The 19,057-nt window shown below is 51.3% G+C and overlaps 1 protein-coding gene across 1 annotated transcript in view; it reads left to right on the top strand.

Moving 5' to 3' along the window:
- Positions 1 to 19,057, top strand: part of SLC8A2 (solute carrier family 8 member A2) — a 132,816-nt gene that overhangs the window by 102,632 nt on the left and 11,127 nt on the right. The window contains exons 3-4 of the mRNA XM_083515788.1: positions 3,727 to 3,830; positions 5,031 to 5,048. Coding sequence (XP_083371914.1) covers positions 3,727 to 3,830; positions 5,031 to 5,048 — 122 coding nt within the window. The remainder of the gene's footprint in view (positions 1 to 3,726; positions 3,831 to 5,030; positions 5,049 to 19,057) is intronic.

The following is a 19,057-nucleotide window of genomic DNA, read 5'->3' as shown; positions in this document are numbered from 1 at the left end:
TTTACCTTTAAGAAGCCAAATGAGATCTCCTTCACTAGAATCTGGTGGAGACGTCCCCAAATCCACTCTCTTGAGAGTGAGATCAAGCTGATGGGCCACAGTGCAGACTGCAAGAGCCGCTGGACTGTTAGGAAGAAGAGCTTCCTGGATCACGCCAACGGCCCACTTTGTCCAGCATCCTTGAATCATAGAACTGTAGAGAATAGAAGGGACCCTGAGGGTCATCTAGCCCAACCCCCTGCAATGCAGAAAATTTTTTGCCTCACATGGGGCTCAAACCCACAACCCTGAGATTAACCTGCATGCAGAATGGATGCTCTGTCCCTGAGCTATAGCATTGACCAAACAATTATATAATAATAATAAAATTTTGTTTATATCCTGCCCTCACCAGCCGAAGCCAGGCTCAGAGCGGTTAACAACAATAAAAGTAACACAACATTCTAAAATCAATTCATTTTAAAATCAGTTCAAAATCTAATTAATGGCAACCATTGGGCTAGAGTGCTATGAGGATTACAGAAGGAGAGAGGGGGTCAGACTGTGCCTTGGCCAAAGGCCTGGTGGAACAGCTCTGTCTTGCAGGCCCTGCGGAAAGATGTCAAGTCCCGCAGGGCCCTGGTCTCTTGTGACAGAGCGTTCCACCAGATCGGGGCCACGGCTGAAAAAGCCCTGGCTCTGGTTGAGGCCAGCCTAACCTCCCTGTGGCCCAGGACCTCCAAGATGTTTTTGTTTGAAGATAATAAGTTCCTCTGTGGGACATACCAGGAGAGGTGGTCCCGTAGGTACGAGGGTCCTAGGCCGTATAGGGCTTTAAAGGTTAAAACCAGCACCTTGAACCTGATCCTGTACCCCACCGGGAGCCAGTGGAGCTGGTATAGCACTGGGTGAATGTGATCGCTCTCCTTCCCTCCCTCCCTCCTCCTCGTCCTGCCTCTCTGGTTGGTTTCTGATGTCGTCACTCTGCCCATCTGCCAGGGTCTGATAGAGAGGAGAGAATAGCAGGGAAGGATCCCTCTCTCTCCTTTCCCCCCCAAGTGATGTGATCTTCCCCTAATCTGGCTGCCAGCAGATACCTAACCTGCCAGAGAAGCGCCCACTCTTTGGAACGAGTCGGGAGAGGGAGGATGCGAGAGGGTGGTCTGATGAGAGCATTTATGCGCCACGGAACACACCATGGAAACCAAGGCTGGAAGGAAATGTTTTCTTCTGGTGCACTTGAAAGATAAAAAGGGTTTGCAAAATGGGGGTCTTCGGGTGATGGTTTGCTTTCTCAGGGGCTCCCGGCTTTAATTACACTGCAGGCGCAGAGAGAGAGGGGGGACTTTTTCAGCCTTGTGGAAATACAAAGTAAAAACTTTGCTTGGTACAGCTCAGTAAAGTGGTAGCTTGGTTTACAACCATAATCTGTTCCGGAGGTCCGTTTGTAAACCAAAACAGGTTGTAAGCCAAGGCGCGCTTTCGCCAATGCGGCCTCCGCCCCCCCCAATTGTTCATAATCCCCCCCAAAGGGTTGTAATCCAAAAAAAAAAAAAAAGGTTGCAAACCAGGACACACACTTCCGGGTTTGACATGTTTGTAATCCAAACTGTATGCAAACCAAGACGTACTGTATGCAAACCAAGGTACCACTGTATTGTCATCACTGACTTCCAGTGGGATCTCTCTCTCTCTCTCTCTCTTGCCTGTTGTTGGCATCCATCTGTTTTGGGAGACAATGGAAGACTGTGCCTATGGGGGTGAGTCAAACCATTGGAGAATTACAGCGCCTGCTGTGGCTGTAGAGACTGATACAAGAGAGACATGTTTTGTTGCAGCCAGGGCAGATGAAGGCATCCAGTTGTGCTGCTGCAGATGTACCATGGCATTTCTATCTATCATCTATCTATCTATCTATCTATCTATCTATCTATCTATCATCTATCTATCTATCTATCTATCTATCTATCGATCTATCGATCTATCGATCTATCGATCTATCGATCTATCGATCTATCTAATCTATCATCTATCATCTATCAATCTATCTATCTATCACCTATCTATCATCTATCTATCTATCTATCTATCTATCTATCTATCTATCTATCATCTATTATCTATCATCTATCATCTATCATCTATCATCTATCATCTATCATCTATCATCTATCATCTATCATCTATCTATCTATCTATCTATCTATCTATCTATCTATCTATCTAATCTCTATCTTTCTATCTTGGCAGGTCTTTCCTGCTGCATTCCTAAAAGGAGATGACAGACCTGGAAAAGTTGCGGGGGGGGGGGGAGGCGGCAAAAGGTTTTGCATAAAGTTGCAAAAAGTGATGGGGGGGCTGAAACCATTCCCCTACAAGGAAAGCTTACAACATTTGGGGATTTTTATTTGGGGGGATAATGAATAAAGGATCGGAACATGATAGAGCTTTATAAAATGACGCAGGGCCTAGAGAAAAAGGGAATAGAGAGATGATTTCTCTCTCCTGCTCCCATCATGCTGCTTCAGCTGAAATTCCTGTGATGCAGAGGGTTGGACTAGATGACCCCTGGGGTCCCTTCCAACTCTTCAGTTTTATGAGTCTATGATACTGGAACCCAGGGCCATCTGACAAAACGCACTGGCAAGAGATTCAGAGGAAACGAAGCGCTTCTTCACTCAGCAGCACGCCGTTTACCTCTGGAACTGGCTGCCACAGGACACAGAAATGGCCACTAACTCGGACTGCCATAAAAGAGGATTGGACAAATTCATTGAGGGCAAGGCCTTTTGGTAGCTCCTATTCACGACGGCTGAGCTGTGCCTCCACCCTCAGAGGAAGCCTGTCTCTGAATGCCAGTCGCTGGGCCGAGAAGCGATTTGGGCATTGTTGGCCAATTGGTGTCAAAGAAGGATAGAACTTTCTTTTTGTATGCAACGACAGCAGCAAGAATACTTATTGCAAAGTATTGGAAGATGCAAGATTTGCCCACTTTGGAAGAATGGCAGATGAAGCTGATTGACTGTATGGGACTGGCAGAAATGACTGGCAGAATCCGTGACCAGGGTGAAGAGTCGGCAGAAGAAGATTGGAAAAAGGACTATTTACAAAAATACTGTAAAATTAAGGAATGTTGAATGATGTTGGATTGAAATTAAGTGGTTTCTAGCTGTAATGGTATAAAGGATTATGATAAAATGGTTTTCTTTCTATAAGTAAGAATTTAAAGTTGTTATAATAACCTAAGATGTTGGAGAGAAAATAAGGTGTTTTTCTTTTTTAAGCTGTAATGCTTTGAGATAAGGATTTGTTGCATAAATAATTTGAACTGGGTATACAAGAAGGGGAGGTATGAGGAGGTCAGGGAAATATGTTATGAGAAAATAAGCTGTGAAATTTATGTGTTTTTAAATTTTTTTTATGTTTGCTTTTTTCTTTTTGTTTGTAAAAAATTGGAAACTCTAATAAATATTTTATATATATATAAAAAAGAATGCCAGTCGCTGGGGGATCACAAGTTGAGAGAGTTCTGTTGCACCCAGGTGACCTTATCTGGGCTTCCCATGGGTACCTGGTTGGAACTGGAGGTTAGGAAGTTGGAGTAGATGGGGGCTTCAGCCTGATCCTGCAGAGCCGAATCTTTTTGCAGGAATATCTGGGCATGTGGTTTGCAACCTCAGCATCCTTTAAACTCTTCCCAATGAAGACTTTAATGCTTTCTCTCCCCTCTCACCCTTCCTTCTCCAGGAAATCCCTTTACGTCAAAATTGTGGACGTTGAAGAATATGAGAAGAAGGACAGCTTCTTCATAGAGCTGGGACAGCCACGCTGGTTGAAAAGGGGCATATCAGGTAGGTGGCTATGGGGTGTGGTGGGGAGAGCACCTTTCAAGTCCAGAGCAAAAGACTGGAGGTGTCATCGTGAAAACTGGGGAGTGATGTTCATCTGGAGATGGTCATCAATGGTGGAGGAGAATCCCTAGATGACCATCTGCTTCCCACCTTCCCCTATAGCACAGGGGAAGCACCTCAGGCCCCGAACCTATTGCTATGGGCCCCCCACCTCCATATCCTGGTCCCTGTTCAGTTTGGTTTGAGGTGGGTAAATGTTCTAAGCAGCCCACCTGAACTGGGACACAGCCTTGCAAAACTGCCACCAGCAGCACTTCGCTTTTGGTTTTGCTGCTTGCTGTTGGTTTTGTACTTGTAAAGCGCTTACAGAAGCAGTTTTGGCAGATAAGCAGCATATAAATAAGTAGATAACTGCTAACGATAGCAGCTTTGGGATTTTGGAGAGGCTCTAAGGGTGAGGCTCCCCCACAATTCCAAGTTGGGACCTCTTAACCTTGGAGACCAGGGGAGGCAAAAAGCTAAAAGGGTAAAGGTAAAGGGATCCCTGACCATTAGGTCCAGTCGTGGCCGATTCTGGGGTTGCGGTGCTCATCTTGCTTTACTGGCCGAGGGAGCCGGCGTACAGCTTCCCGGTCATGTGTCCAGCATGACTAAGCCGCTTCTGGCAAACCAGAGCAGCGCACGGAAATGCCGTTTACCTTCCCGCCGGAGTGGTACCTATTTATCTACTTGCACTTTGAGGTGCTTTCGAACTGCTAGGTTGGCAGGAGCAGGGACCGAACAACGGGAGCTCACCCTGTTGCGGGGATTTGAACTGCCGACCTTCTGATCGGCAAGTTCTAGGCTACCCACAGCGCCACCCGCGTCCCTGGCGAAAAGCTACTCTTGTGCAAAAACGGAAAATGACGGTGCTGTTGGAGCAGCAGAGCCTTTCAGCAGGCCTGGAGCCTCAGTAAACACCCAGCCTTGGCTCTGCCTGTTGCCATCCCTAGAGGCGCCTAGCAGTTGCTTAGAAGGAGAGGGTTGTTTTGAACATGAAATCCCAGCTGTATTGCCTTTGATGGGGTGGGGCTGGCTCCCCAGCCATTCCGTTCCCTGGTGGCTGTTCCTTCAGATCACAAATTTCTCTGTCTCTTTACTGACGACCTGCATAATATCTCTCTTTCTCTCTCCCTCTTCTCTCTGTTTCCTTTGTCGCAGCCCTTTTGCTAAACCAAGGTAAGCTCTCCCTGCTTGCGCTCCCTTTTTCTTCAACATCCGACTGGTTCTGCCTTCACAAATCCAGCTCACACTTAACCCATCTGTTCTCTCCACCTGCTCTGAACATCTCACGGGCACAAACTTTCCGGCACCTAAGGTGCAGGGCATTTACGACGCCCATTGTACAGATGGAGCAACTTCACCCCAAAGTATCGGGCAGGCAAATCCTATGCTCAGAAGTAATTTCCACTGAATTCACTTGGGCTCACAGTGCCCAAGGAAATGGGTAAAGCAGTGGGTTTCAACCGGTGTGCTGTGGCACCCTAAGGTGCCTTGAATGATGGACAGGGGTGCCGCAGGCAACCCTGACCTCTGTCCCTCTTTCCTTCCCTCCCTCCTCTGATGCCCGCTTGTGTCTCCACCTCCCAAAGGCTTGAACAGCTGTTTGTTGCAGCAGCCTTGGCTATAAGCTCCCTAGGTGAATGGTGCCTCTGGAGCTGGCCAGGGGGTGCTTCCCAGGCCCTTGTGGGGCAATGTGAGGAGATACCTGTTGGGATGCTGCCGGGGAGATGGGGGCATTTGGCAGGCCCCCAGCTGGCTCCAGCCACCGGCTGGCAGTCGGGCGAATACTGGTTCCCAGTACAGCATTAATCAGCGACACGAGCCTCAGATACGTTTAGAGACTCGGCACGCTCTTATCAGCAGAGTGAATAAATCCTCACAACAGTTGTGGCGGACAGAGTCATGTGTGAGCATTATTTACAGCAATTTATTCAGCATAGTTCAGGAACAAAGGGAAAACATGTCTGCTTCCCTTCGTCTCCAATAGCAAAAGCAATATACAAAAGGAAGTTCCCAGCAAGTGCTGGAAGTAAACAGGCATGTGACACACAACAGTCATGCCTGTTCTCTTTTAAGGTGGAACGGAACTATATCCTAATAATACCTCTCTTTGGGGCAGGGGGGGCAGTTCAGAGACCAGGGGCAGTCGCTGCAGCTGCCTAGAGGACCCCCAAGTCGAGGGGAGGAGGCTGAGGGAACCCTCCACAAGGGAGGGTGTTTGAAAAAGGGCGAGAGGCTGCCAGCTCTGCAGGAAAGAGGTGACATAACTGGGCTCCTGAGCCCCACAGGGGAGCCGCAGAGAGAATGTAGTCAGTCAAGGGAGCCGTGGACTCAAAAAGGTTCTGCAGAGATAGAAATTTTATTACAAGGTGTCTTTTCCCCATGTTTCATTTGCAAAAAAAATAAAATAATGAATTAGAAAATGGAACTTCACTGGGCATTCCACAAAGTGTTGGGTTCAGCTTTGACACAGGGCCCTCCAGATGTTGTTGGATTCCACCTCCCATTATCCACAGCCAGTGTGACTAATGGTTAGTGATGCTGGGAGCAGTATTTTAGCAATATCTGGAGGGTTCCCTTTCCCTGGGGGGTCAAGGTATGTGGGAGGAGAGATGTATTGGTGCTGCAAAGACATGGATATTACAATTTTCGCACATGACTCTGTTGTACACAGACTAGACACATAATTGCAGTGTGTGCAATACTTGTACATGCCACTTCCAGCTGGTTACGGGATCGAAAGGGGCCCACAAGGGTCATCTAGTCCAATGCAGAAATGGCAGCTGAAGAGTGCCTGACAGAGGGTAATCATACCTCTTATTTGGAAACCTCCCATGAAAAATAGTTGACCGCCATCTGTTACTGCTCCTCATGCAAGCTAAGAGTACAGTGGTGCCCCGCAAGACGAATGCCTCGCAAGACGGAAAACTCGCTAGACGAAAGGGTTTTCCGTTTTGGAGGTGCTTCGCAAAACGAATTTCCTATGGGCTTGCTTCGCAAGACGACAATGTCTTGCGAGTTCCTGCTGGTTTTTTCCCCCTTCCCCCTTTTTCTAAGCCTCTAAGACGCTTATCAGCTGATCCAATCAGCAGATAAGCCGCTAAAAGCGCTAATAGCGCTAATAGCGCTAATCCGCTAATCCATCAATGGGCTTGCTTCGCAAGACGAAAAAACCGCTAGATGAAGAGAATCACAGAACGGATTCTTTTCATCTTGCGAGGCACCACTGTATATAAATACACAAGAACTGCCTTGCTGGTCCAGGCCATAATATCCACTTTGGCCGTCTTGCAATTTCCAGAAGACACCTCTAGAATCTCGTAAGTGGGGCACGAAGGAGGTGTTTTTGTTCTTTCTTCCCAGCAGCTGGTATTCAAAGGTATACTGCCTTTAAACATGGAGGTTCTGTAACTGCTAGTTATTGGTAAGTCTCTCCTGTAGCCCCAATGCTTTCCCCCCACACGAATGTATGGGGCATGGATCCTTATGCGTTGTGTCCTGGACATGAATCCAAAGGGATCGGGTACTTGCTCTTTAGCTGAATCTTAAGGACAAAATATCTGAGGACTTGTGAGAAACGCTAAAATGGTTTCACTACGGCTGGCAAAAAAAATTGTAATTAATTTTTTTAAAAAAACCCAGTTTGCTACTGGATTTTGTCCACTGCAAAATTCAATGCAAATTTGTTGATTTCCTCCAGTGGGGTTAGGAGGAAGGAAATCTAGAGAATTTCGAGGAAAGCAAAACAACAACAACAACAACAACAGCAACAACAACAACATAGAGGTGTGTGTGTGTGTTTGCTTCTCTGGTGCAATGGAATTGCATATCAAATGGTGATTTGGTGTGAGATCAGCTTACCAGATGTCCCCGTTTCCTGGGGACAACAGTCCCTGGATTTACAAATCAGTCCCCTGAAAAAAATTCCATTTATTTAGTAGGAAGTTGAAAGGTGTCGCTGGATTCATGGGGAGGGGGGGATTCTGGTAACCTTAGTGTGAGAGAGGGAGATATCCTGTTCCTGTGGCCTGTCCCTGCAGCAATGTGCAGATTCCCCGAGGCAGGGGATGGAGTTGGCAGATGAGGTATAGCCTTCTATTAAACAGCTGTGGCTGGGAGAGGGAGCACTTTGCGGGGGCGAGGGAATGCCATGGGAGAGGGTGCGTGGGAGAAAGTGTGTGTGCGTACGCGTTAGCCATGTTCTGGGGAGAGAGGCAGTGAGTGGGAGAGAAACTATATGCTTTGGAAGAGATTGAGATGAAAATGTGTGCTTTGATGAGAGGGAGGGGGAGGGAGAGAGAAATCTTACCTGCCCAAAACAACTCTCTGTCGTCTTCTTTTGGGGGAGAGATTGTGCATGGAACAGGTTGTGGGGTACATGGGGTCACCAGGACATGTTGGCTGGGGTTGGGGGTTTTTTAAAAGAAGAAGACGAAGAAGAAGAGGAAGAAATTTTATTTATTCCCCGCCCTCCCCAGCCAGAGCCGGGCTCAGGGCGGCTAACATCAATAAAATTTCAGTAAAAACATAATAAGAAGAAAAAGGGGGGAAAAACACAATTTAAAATACAGGTTAAAATGCAATTTAAAATTCTGCCTCAAAGTCAAAACCAGTGACGTAGCGTGGGTTGTCAGCACCCGGGGCAAGGCAAGTAATTTGCGCCCCCTAACCCGTGTATTTGCGCCCCCTAACCCTAACCCCCAGATGTTGCGCCCGGTGTGGCCAGCCCCCCCTGCACCCCCCCACTCCACGCCACTGGTCAAAACCATAAGGGGAGGGAAACATAAGGGTGAGACCAAGTCCAAACCAAAGGCCAGGCGGAACAGCTCTGTCTTGCAGGCCCTGCGGAAAAATGTCAAGTCCCACAGGGCCCCAGTCTCTGGTGACAGACAGTATCTTGGGTTCCATGTTGTTTGAGTACCAAGGCGTTTGAGAACTAAGGTACCACTGTATGCGAAATAAGTGGCAGCGTATCATTTGCGTTGTTCACTGCGCTTGCAGGATCCTGCCTTTTCTCTCTGTGCTGAATTTTGGTGAGGTATCCTCCCCCTTCCTTTCAGGCACCGAGTATGTATTGCCATGTGATTTGAATTCACTGCCCTGACAATTTAACATATTGTCAGTGGGGATCATTCTGGCATTTGGATGAGGGTGAAACAGCAACTGTGGTTGAGTAGGCTTGAACGGAGGTTCCTATCTTGGAAATTATCCATTGCCCAAGTGAAGAAAGCCAAGACGCCAGGGAAAGGAAGCAAAAGTGGTCTGGACTCCAGGATTCTGTTACTTCGAGGCATTAATGCAAAATTGCATGTTGCGATTTTTCTCTACAACAGATGTTTCAGGCCCAGCAGGAGTTGCACTCCAGAAACATTTCTACTAGGTTGGAAACATAGCTGTCAACCGTCCCTTATTTGGCGGGAGAGTCGCTTATCCCAGTGCTGTGTCCCGCTGCTGTCCCTTATTGATGATGTCCCTTAAATTTCCCGGGTTTCAAAGGAAGCAGCTCCTCTCCCTCCCTCTCTGCCGGCCAGGGAGGAGGGAGGCTCCAACTGTGTTGCTTGGCTGCGTTGCTCACCCAATAAGGAGTCTAAGAACGACTGGGGGGTGGAGCTTGCATGCCTTGTGCCGATCAAATCGGCCGTGTTGCCTGGGGACTCGCCTTTGCTCAGCGCTTCCCAGCGGAGAGGTGACGGTGGTTTTCCTTGCTGCATCCCCTTTGCCGGGTCGCTGCGCTGTGGGAACCACCGCTTGAGGCTTCGTTTGGCTGCTGGCTGGGCTTTCTGCCTTTGGCTTGGAGGGGCTCAGAAATCAAACATACCTGTGCTCTGAAAAATCCCTTATTTTGGTTGCTGAGCCCTTATTTCCGAGGCTGTTGGTCCCTTATTTTCAAATCTGTAAGTTGACAGCTATGGTTGGAAATGGCTGCTCTACAAAAAGCAAAACGAAAACCCACAAACCCCCACACAGAGAAAGCTTGCGCTTCAAGGAGAAGTATACAAAGCAGCTTCTTCCCCTGATGAGCTATTTTTCTACATTAAGGGGAATATTCCTTCCCCACCACCACCCAGGTACCAATGTCCAAGCAAGTCATTTGCCCATCTGAAGCCTAAAACCCTAGACAGCAGGAGAAAAAAGATTACCACGTTTGTTCTGCAGGTTTTCTAAACCAGCACTTGGTGTTTGAGAATCCAGGATTCGAAAAATGAAGAGTATATTTTTATAGGCCACAGTGGCAGCAAGAGTTCTTATCGCTACTGTCAGAGCTGCTTGAAGATCCTAGCTCACGGAGGATCACGCTAGCCAGCGATCATTAAGTAAAAGTCTTTATTGAATTACAGTTTCCATTCTCACGCTGCTGCGCGCAACTCTACGTCTAGTAGCTAGGTCGGCGAAGCTCCGTCTGAGTCTCCGCCCCGTGTGCACCAACTTAATATCCTAGCCTTGCTCCACCTTTTCCGCCTGACTGTCCTCCTCTGGGTCCCTCTACCCCCCGGGGCTTCTTCCTTCCGGGATTCTTCTGACGCTGACCCGGACCCTCCTGCCTCCTTGCGCCGGGCTTTAGGACCTGGTTCCCTTTCGGGGCTGCTTACTGCGCCGCCTTCCTCTGCATTTGAACTTGGCGCGCGCGCCCAACCTTCCACTTTCCTCTTAACCGTTTCTTCGCTCCCCGATGGAGGTGTGGCCACTCCTGACTCATGCCCTCCCTCCTGTGGTGAGCTGCCAGCGCTTCCCCCCTGGCTCCCTTCCTCTTCCCTGCTTCCTGGCGGTGACGCTGGTCCCGATTTCCAGCTGCTCCCCCCTGAGTCCCCTCTGGCTCTATCTTCCTGGGGTGCCCCCCTAGACTCCCCCCTTGCCCTGGCCACTGGTGCTCCTTTCTGTGAATCCTCTGATTCACTGGAAAGACTAGGAGATCTCGGGTCGTCGTCATCACTCATCTTTTCTTCTGCCTCCTCCCCTTCGCTCTCTGTTTCCTCCCTTGCCCGTGCCTCTGCTCCTAAACCCCTGACATCCATCCCCCCCTCGAAGCCCCCCATTCCCCCCTCCCCTCCTTCCGGTGCTGGAGCTGGGGGCTGCTGTTGCAAAGGGACGAACGTCGGATATCGGTCGCTTCCCGTGGCGGGCCTCCATCTGAACTCTCCCGGGTCTTCCTCCCTGCTCTCGTCGACGACGGTCACCTCCGCTTCCATCTCTGTGCCGCCGTGCTCGAAACCAGGGTCGTCCCCGAAAATGTCCATGTCCGTCTCTCCCTCACTTCCTCCTGGCGGCGTTGCTCGTCCTGAGCATTCCAGCCACTTTCTGCGGAACTGCTCCTCTGGCCTATCGTCCCACCAATACGAGGGTTCTGAGGCAGATCCCGAGGGTGACCCCTCCGGGGAACGGACGTCTCGTGTCGGTTCCTCGTCCGAGTCGAACCCCCGGAACGTGCTGGCCGAAAGCGTGGGCGTGAAAAGCCAGTCGTCGAAAAAGTCTGCTGGCATAGGTCTATGTGGGAAGAGGGCATGAAACTCGTCTTTGAGCAGAGGTTCGTCTAAGGCGTAGCCCGGCACCCAGCTGTTCGCACTGGCCGGGGTGCCCTCCTTGGCGAGAAAGTATTCTACCCCCTCTTCCCCCCATCTGGAGTCCAAAATCTCCGTGACTTCGTTGATGCGCTCCTTCTGTGCCACTCCCGCGTGCCCTGTTCTGTCTCTGGCCGGACTCGGCGCCGTTCCGGGTTCCTGGAACCTGTGCGGTGCCTTGTAGGGAGTGAGCACCGATCTGTGGAATACCGGATGCATTCTGGAACCCTCCGGAAGTGCCAGTCTGAAAGCTACCGGGTTGACCTGCTCTTCGACTTGGTAGGGCCCCAGTTGTTTATGCCCTAGTTTCTTCTTGGCCAACGACCTGGCCGGCACTGCGTGGGCTGCTAACCAAACCCAGTCTCCCACGTGGAGCTCTTCTCCAACCCTTCTGTGCTTGTCTGCTTGTACCTTGTATGCGTGCTTGGCCAGCTCCAGGTGGCGCCTCAGCTGATCGTGGACTTCCTGCAGCTCCGACGCGAACGCATCTGCTGTCTGCGGCTCCCCCTCCCCCATTCTTTCCAGTCCCGGGAAGGTTCTGGGGTGCCTCCCGTTGTTGGCGAAGAACGGCGTGACCCCCGTGGACACGTGCTTCGTGTTGTTGTAGGCGAACTCGGCAAGCGGCAGGTAATCCACCCACGTCGCAGGCTGTTGATTTGCATAACATCTCAGGTACTGCTGCATGATGGCATTGACCCGTTCCGCTTGCCCGTTGGTCTGCGGGTGTCTCGCCAACGCCAGGTTGATCTTGACGTTCAGGAAGCCCATCAGCTTCTGCCAGAAATTCGAGATGAACTGCCGCCCCCGGTCGGACAGAATAGACCGTGGCAGACCGTGAACCTTGAACACGTGGTCTATGAACAGTTTGGCGGTTTGCTCCGCCGTGGCCACCTTAGCACACGGAATGAAATGCGCCATCTTGGAAAACAGGTCCACCACCACCAGCACTGCCGTCTTGCCCCTTGAGCTGGGCAGATCCGTGACAAAGTCCAGGGCCACCCTTTCCCAAGGTTCGACCGGAGTTTGCAGCGGTTCCAACAGTCCGGCCGGCGGTTTGTGCACTGGTTTGGCCCTCTGGCAGGTGTCACACCTTGCCACGTAGTCTGCGACCTCCCCTCTCATTCCAGGCCACCAGAAATCCCTGGCTACTAATTCCACCGTCTTCTCCTTGCCAAAGTGCCCGGCCGTGGGCGCGTCGTGCAGCTGCTGCAGCACCTTGGCTCGAAGTTCGTCTCCCGGCACGTAGATGGCCCCTTTACGGATGAGCAATCCATCTCTTAGCTGGAAACCGTCGGCCGCTGCCTTGCCCCTTTGCACCTCTGCCATCTTTGCTTGTGCGAAGGAGTCCCCCTGCAACGCTCGTCGCACCGCCTCTAGGTCCACGGTCGCCGCGGCGCACGCCCACACTGTTGGTGCGAAGATGTGCATGGCGGCCGCTGGTGTTGCGTCCTCCAGATACTGTGGCTTACGGGAGAGAGCGTCTGCCATGATGTTGGTGTCCCCCGGGACATACTCTATTCGGAAGTCGAAGTTCGCAAAGAACTCAGCCCAACGTATCTGCCTCTGGTTCAGGAACTGTGCCGTGCGCCAGTGCTCTAGATTCTTGTGGTCCGTGCAAACCTGCACCGTGTGCTTGGCGCCGATCAGAAAGTGCCTCCACGCCTTGAACGCTGCGTGAATGGCCAGCAACTCCCTGTCCCATATGGTGTAGTTCTGCTCGGACTTGCTGAGCTTCCTGGAGTAAAACGCTCCCGGTCGCCACACCCCCTGCGGGTCTTTCTGCAGCAGGACCGCCCCCACGGCTCTGTCCGAGGCGTCTGTCTCCACCCTCATCGGCTTGCTGGGGTTGACATGAAGCAGCTGCTCTTCCGACGCGAAGAGACGCTTGAGTGCCTGAAAGGACTGCTCCGCCTGCTCTGTCCAAATGAACTTCTTTTTCTTGGAGCTAAGCGTGTCAGTGATGGCCGCCGTCTGCATCGCGAAGCCCTTGATAAACTTGCGATAGAAGTTCGCAAAGCCGACAAACCGTTGGACCTCCTTCCGGTTGCGCGGGCTCTTCCAATCCAACACCGCTCGAACCTTGGCGCTGTCCATGGCGAGCCCCTTGTCAGACAGCTTGTAGCCCAGAAAATCCACCTCCGGCACGTCAAATTGGCACTTCTCCAGCTTGGCGTAGAGCCTATGTTGCTTTAGCCTGCTCAGCACTTCCTTGACGTGTTTGTCATGCTCCTGCTGCGACTCCGAAAAGATCAGGATGTCATCTAAGAAACAGACGCACGTCTTGTAGAGAAGTCCCGCCAACACGTGATGCATAAATGCTTGAAAAACGTGGGAGCCATTTTGCAATCCAAAAGGCATAACTCTATATTCGTAGGTCCCCAGTGGCGTGAACATGGCTGTCTTCCACTCATCACCCTCCCGCATGCGAATGAGGTTGTACGCCCCCCGCAGGTCCAACTTGGTGAACACTCTGCCCTTCCGTACCTTTGCGAGGAGGTCGTCAATTCGGGGCATGGGGAAGTCCGATGGCCTAGTCACACTGTTCAAAATCCTGTAATCCACTACGAGTCTCTTTTGGGGCGTGTCCCGCTTCTTAACAAAGAATACGGGACTGCCCCCCACTGCCCTGGACTCCCGGATGAAGCCGCGCTGCAAATTATGATCAATGAACTCCTTGAGTTCTTGCAGTTCGTCCTCTGACATGGAATACAGTTTCCCTTTAGGCAGCGCCGCCCCCGGCAGCAGGTCAATTTTGCAGTCATATGGTCTGTGAGGGGGTAGCCTGTCTGCCTCCTTCTCGCAGAAAACTTCCAAAAATTCAGCGTACTTGTGGGGAATCGCTTGCAGCGTGCCTAGCAGCAGCTGTGACTCCTCTTCCTCTCCTTCCTGCCTGGGCACGATGCAGTGTTCAGCACAAAAGGAAGAGCCGAAGGTCAGCTGCCTCTGGTACCAAGCCATCGTTGGGCTGTGCTTGTCCAGCCAACTCATGCCCAATACAATGGGCGTGTCAGATAGTTGAGTGACGTTGAAGCTGATGATTTCTCTGTGATTCCCAAGTCGCATCACCATTGGTGGCGTCTGCTTCACCACTTGCCCCCCGAGCAGCTCCCTGCCATCCACCGTGACAACCTGCAGGGGCAGTGTGGCCGGCAGCAACTGCACAGCGTGCCTGTCGACAAAGTCCTGCCCTATAAAGTCCGCATTGCTGCCTGAGTCAATGGTGATTGGCACGTCCATGGTGATTCCATTGGGCAGCTGGAGAGATGCTGTGAGCCTCACTACTGGTTTGGGCGGGAGGGGGTTCACGGGCTGTAAAATCTCTGGGGACTGCGTCACTAACACGTCTGGCTGGGCCCCAGTGCCTCTTCCTCCAGCCAGACAGCGTCGTTTCCCTGCTGTGGTCCTCCTTGCTGCGTTGCTGCAGTCACCATTGCTGAGGCTGCAGTGAGCTTGTGGGGCCTCTGGGGACACTCTTTTGCCATATGCCCTGGCTCCTCACAGGCGTAACACTTCCTGTTCCCTCTAGGAGGCTTCGCTTTCACTGCTGCCGGTGCTAGGGCTCTGGTTGCTGACTGAGCCCTTGCACCTCCAACCTCCATAGGTTCGGCTCCTCCTCCTGGCGGAGGCGTGGATTGCGCCCGCGCTGCTTCTCTGGGAAGGAAGGAGGGGCCCCCGGCTGGTTCGCGCCCTCCACGCCCTTCGTCCCTGCTCCACGGACGTCCTTCCAGCCTCACCCCCACTGCCAGTGCCCTCTGAACGACCTCCTGGGTGGTTCGGGGTCTCTCCCCCCTCGCGATCTCATCTTTAATCGAGTTGTGCAGCCCCTCCCAAAAGAGGTCTCTTACAGGAGCCGAATCTCTGTCCCATTCCAGGGCACTGACCAAGGCGAAAAAGCGGGCATGATACTGCCTGACGCTGGCCCTCCCTTGTCTCAGCCCATGCACCTCCTTCCGTGCAAGATCCACGTCAATACTTGATAAAAAACACCCATCCATCGCTTTAATAAAGGCATCTGCATTCTGGAGCGCCGGATCCTTATCTCTCCATAAATTGCGTAGCCATGCTTTCGCATCCCCATGCAAATGGGACATGATGAACCCCACTCTCTCTTGTTCATCTCTAAAGTCTTTATGCAGCAGTTGCAGTGCGCACAGTACGTCGGCTCTAAAGTTGGGATACTGTTGCAGGTTCCCATCGAAGTGAGAGACCAGCCCGCCTGTCCGTCTCGCCAACCCAATTCCCTCCTGCCGGGGTGTCTGCTTTGTCAGCACGTCTAACCTGACCTGGAGATCCCTGCAGGCGGCGGCTGCCTCCTCCTCTCTCTTCCTGGATGCGAGAGCCTCGGCGTTCAGTTGTGCCACTGCGTTTCTGAGTTCCTCTATCTGCTGCTCAGCCGTCATGTCGTCTGCCGTTCGTGAGCTCGCTAGTAGGCACCTGTTTCTCTCCCCTCCTCGAGGCTGTAGATGCCCACAAGAGTGTGACGGAGCTTACTGTCAGAGCTGCTTGAAGATCCTAGCTCACGGAGGATCACGCTAGCCAGCGATCATTAAGTAAAAGTCTTTATTGAATTACAGTTTCCATTCTCACGCTGCTGCGCGCAACTCTACGTCTAGTAGCTAGGTCGGCGAAGCTCCGTCTGAGTCTCCGCCCCGTGTGCACCAACTTAATATCCTAGCCTTGCTCCACCTTTTCCGCCTGACTGTCCTCCTCTGGGTCCCTCTACCCCCCGGGGCTTCTTCCTTCCGGGATTCTTCTGACGCTGACCCGGACCCTCCTGCCTCCTTGCGCCGGGCTTTAGGACCTGGTTCCCTTTCGGGGCTGCTTACTGCGCCGCCTTCCTCTGCATTTGAACTTGGCGCGCGCGCCCAACCTTCCACTTTCCTCTTAACCGTTTCTTCGCTCCCCGATGGAGGTGTGGCCACTCCTGACTCATGCCCTCCCTCCTGTGGTGAGCTGCCAGCGCTTCCCCCCTGGCTCCCTTCCTCTTCCCTGCTTCCTGGCGGTGACGCTGGTCCCGATTTCCAGCTGCTCCCCCCTGAGTCCCCTCTGGCTCTATCTTCCTGGGGTGCCCCCCTAGACTCCCCCCTTGCCCTGGCCACTGGTGCTCCTTTCTGTGAATCCTCTGATTCACTGGAAAGACTAGGAGATCTCGGGTCGTCGTCATCACTCATCTTTTCTTCTGCCTCCTCCCCTTCGCTCTCTGTTTCCTCCCTTGCCCGTGCCTCTGCTCCTAAACCCCTGACAGCTACGAAGTGGAAGAGTGATGAAATCCCCTCCCCCCAATAAAAATGGATCGAGACAATGCAGAGCTAGGTAGTTTATCAGAAAAAATGAAGAACAAACCAAAACAGGAATTTATTTCAAAATGGGAAACCTTCAAAGTTTATTTGAGGTCGAATCCTGACAAGACAGAAGTACTGTTTTTGGGGGACAGGGGGCGGGCTGGTGTGGAGGACTCCCTGGTCCTGAATAGGGTAACTGTGCCCCTGAAGGACCAGGTGCGTAGCCTGGGAGTCATTTCTGGGACTCACAGCTGTCCATGGAGGCGCAGGTCCATTCTGTATCCAGGGCAGCTGTTTATCAGCTCCATCTGGTACGCAGGATGAGACCCTATGTGGCCACGGACTGTCTTGCCGGAGTGGTGCATGCTCTGGTTATCCCCCGCTTGGACTACTGCAATGCGCTCTACGTGGGGCTACCTTTGAAGGTGACCTGGAAACTGCAATTAATCCAGAATGCAGCAGCTAGACTGGTGACTGGGAGTGGCCGCCGGGACCACATAACACCGGTCCTGAGAGATCTGCATTGGCTCCCAGGACGTTTCAAAGTGTTGGTGCTGACCTTTAAAGCCCTAAACGGCCTCAGGACAGTATACCTGAAGGAGCGTCTCCACCCCCATCGTTCAGCCCGGACACTGAGATCCAGCGCCGAGAGCCTTCTGGCAGTTCCCTCATTGCGAGAAGTAAGGTTACAGGGAACCAGGCAGACGGCCTTCTCGGTAGTGGCGCCTGCCCTGTGGAACGCCCTTCCAGCAGATGTCAAAGCAATAAACAACTATTTTACTTTTAAAAGTCATCTGAAGGCAGCCCTCTTTAGGGAAGTTTTTAATGTTTGATGCTGTACTGTTTTTAATATTCAGTTGGAAGCCGCCCAGAGTGGCTGGGGAAACCCAGCCAGATGGGCGGGGTATAAATAATAAATTATTATTATTATTATTATTATTATTATTATTATTATTATTATTATTAGAAAAACAATTGCAGTAGTTTAAACTCTGTCGCAGCATTTGAATAACTTTAGTAGATTTAAGAAAGATATGAAACTTAATATAAATCAATAATTAGTTCATTTAAGATAAAAATATGTTTTGGCAACAAATAATAGATAATTGAAACAAGGAATGGATGGGAGGATAGGTCTATAGTCCAAGGACCGCTTGTTGCTTTATTGATTTGTAACTAATATTGTCTTTATAATTGCTTTATTTGTATTTTTGTCTTGTTTTTTCCTTTCTTGATTATCAATTAAAAGACAGAGAGAGATAGAATCTAGGATCTAGGAAGTGGTCTTTTTGGAGAGGGCTGGTTGCCAGCGGAAGCCAGAATATTTCTCAGGGGCCTGGGGGAGGCAGAAATTAGTTCCATTTCCCTGTTCTGCCACTGGCCATTTCAACGCCAGGTGAAGCTCTCAGTTCTGCACCTCATTATCCCCAAGGAACCAGTATTTGGGTGTTTGGAGGAAAAGGTAAAGGTAAAGGGACCCCTGACCATTAGGTCCAGTCGTGGCCGACTCTGGTGTTGTGGTGCTCATCTTGCTTTATTGGCCGAGGGAGCCAGCGTACAGCTTCCGGGTCGTGGCCAGCATGACTAAGCCGCTTCTGGCGAACCAGAGCAGCACACGGAAATGCCGTTTACCTTCCCGCTGGAGTGGTACCTCTTTATCTACTTGCACTTTGACGTGCTTTCGAACTGCTAGGTTGGCAGGAGCTGGGACCGAGCAACGGGAGCTCACCCCGTCGCGGGGATTCGAACCACCGACCTTCTGATCGGCAAGTCTTAGGCACTGTGGTTTAACCCACAGTGCCACCCGCGTCCCGGCATGGAGGATACTTCTGCCCAAATCCTTACTTCTCAGGTAGACTGCTCCTGCCCAGAAGGTGTTGTGTTAAAAAAAGGGGGGAAAGGAAGCCTGCTGGTTGCTGCTAGCACCATCCAAATTTTCCAGGTCCCCTCCCCCTCCACATCCTAGTGGTTCTCTGTGGCTGAATCCTAGCGGTTCTACTATGTTAGGCTGTGTAGGACCAGTGAGGAATGGCACTTGCTGCCTGGCCTGCTGCCCTCACTAAGCCTCTGAGCAAGATGCTATTCTTTTTTCATCTTCTATCTCTCAAACAGGCCAAATGATCCCACGCCAAGAAGAAACCCTTTCATAATTGAAGGTTGCATTAATAGCAGCTAATTACATGGCCCTCTCTGGGTTATGGCCAAGGGCAAGTTGCACCTTTATTATGTTCTCAAAGGCTCAAGAACAGGGGTAGCCAGCACGGCACCCTCCATAGGTTGAACTACAATTCCCATTATCCCCAATCAAGTTCTTCTACGGAAGCCTGTGGGTCTGAAGTGCTCCTGT

The sequence above is a fragment of the Podarcis liolepis genome, assembly GCF_965112155.1.
Source record: "Podarcis liolepis genome assembly, chromosome: 7".
NCBI classification, from domain to species: Eukaryota; Metazoa; Chordata; class Lepidosauria; order Squamata; family Lacertidae; genus Podarcis; species Podarcis liolepis.
Note: the sequence above shows the minus strand (reverse complement) of the source record. Positions and strands in the feature narration are given on the sequence as shown.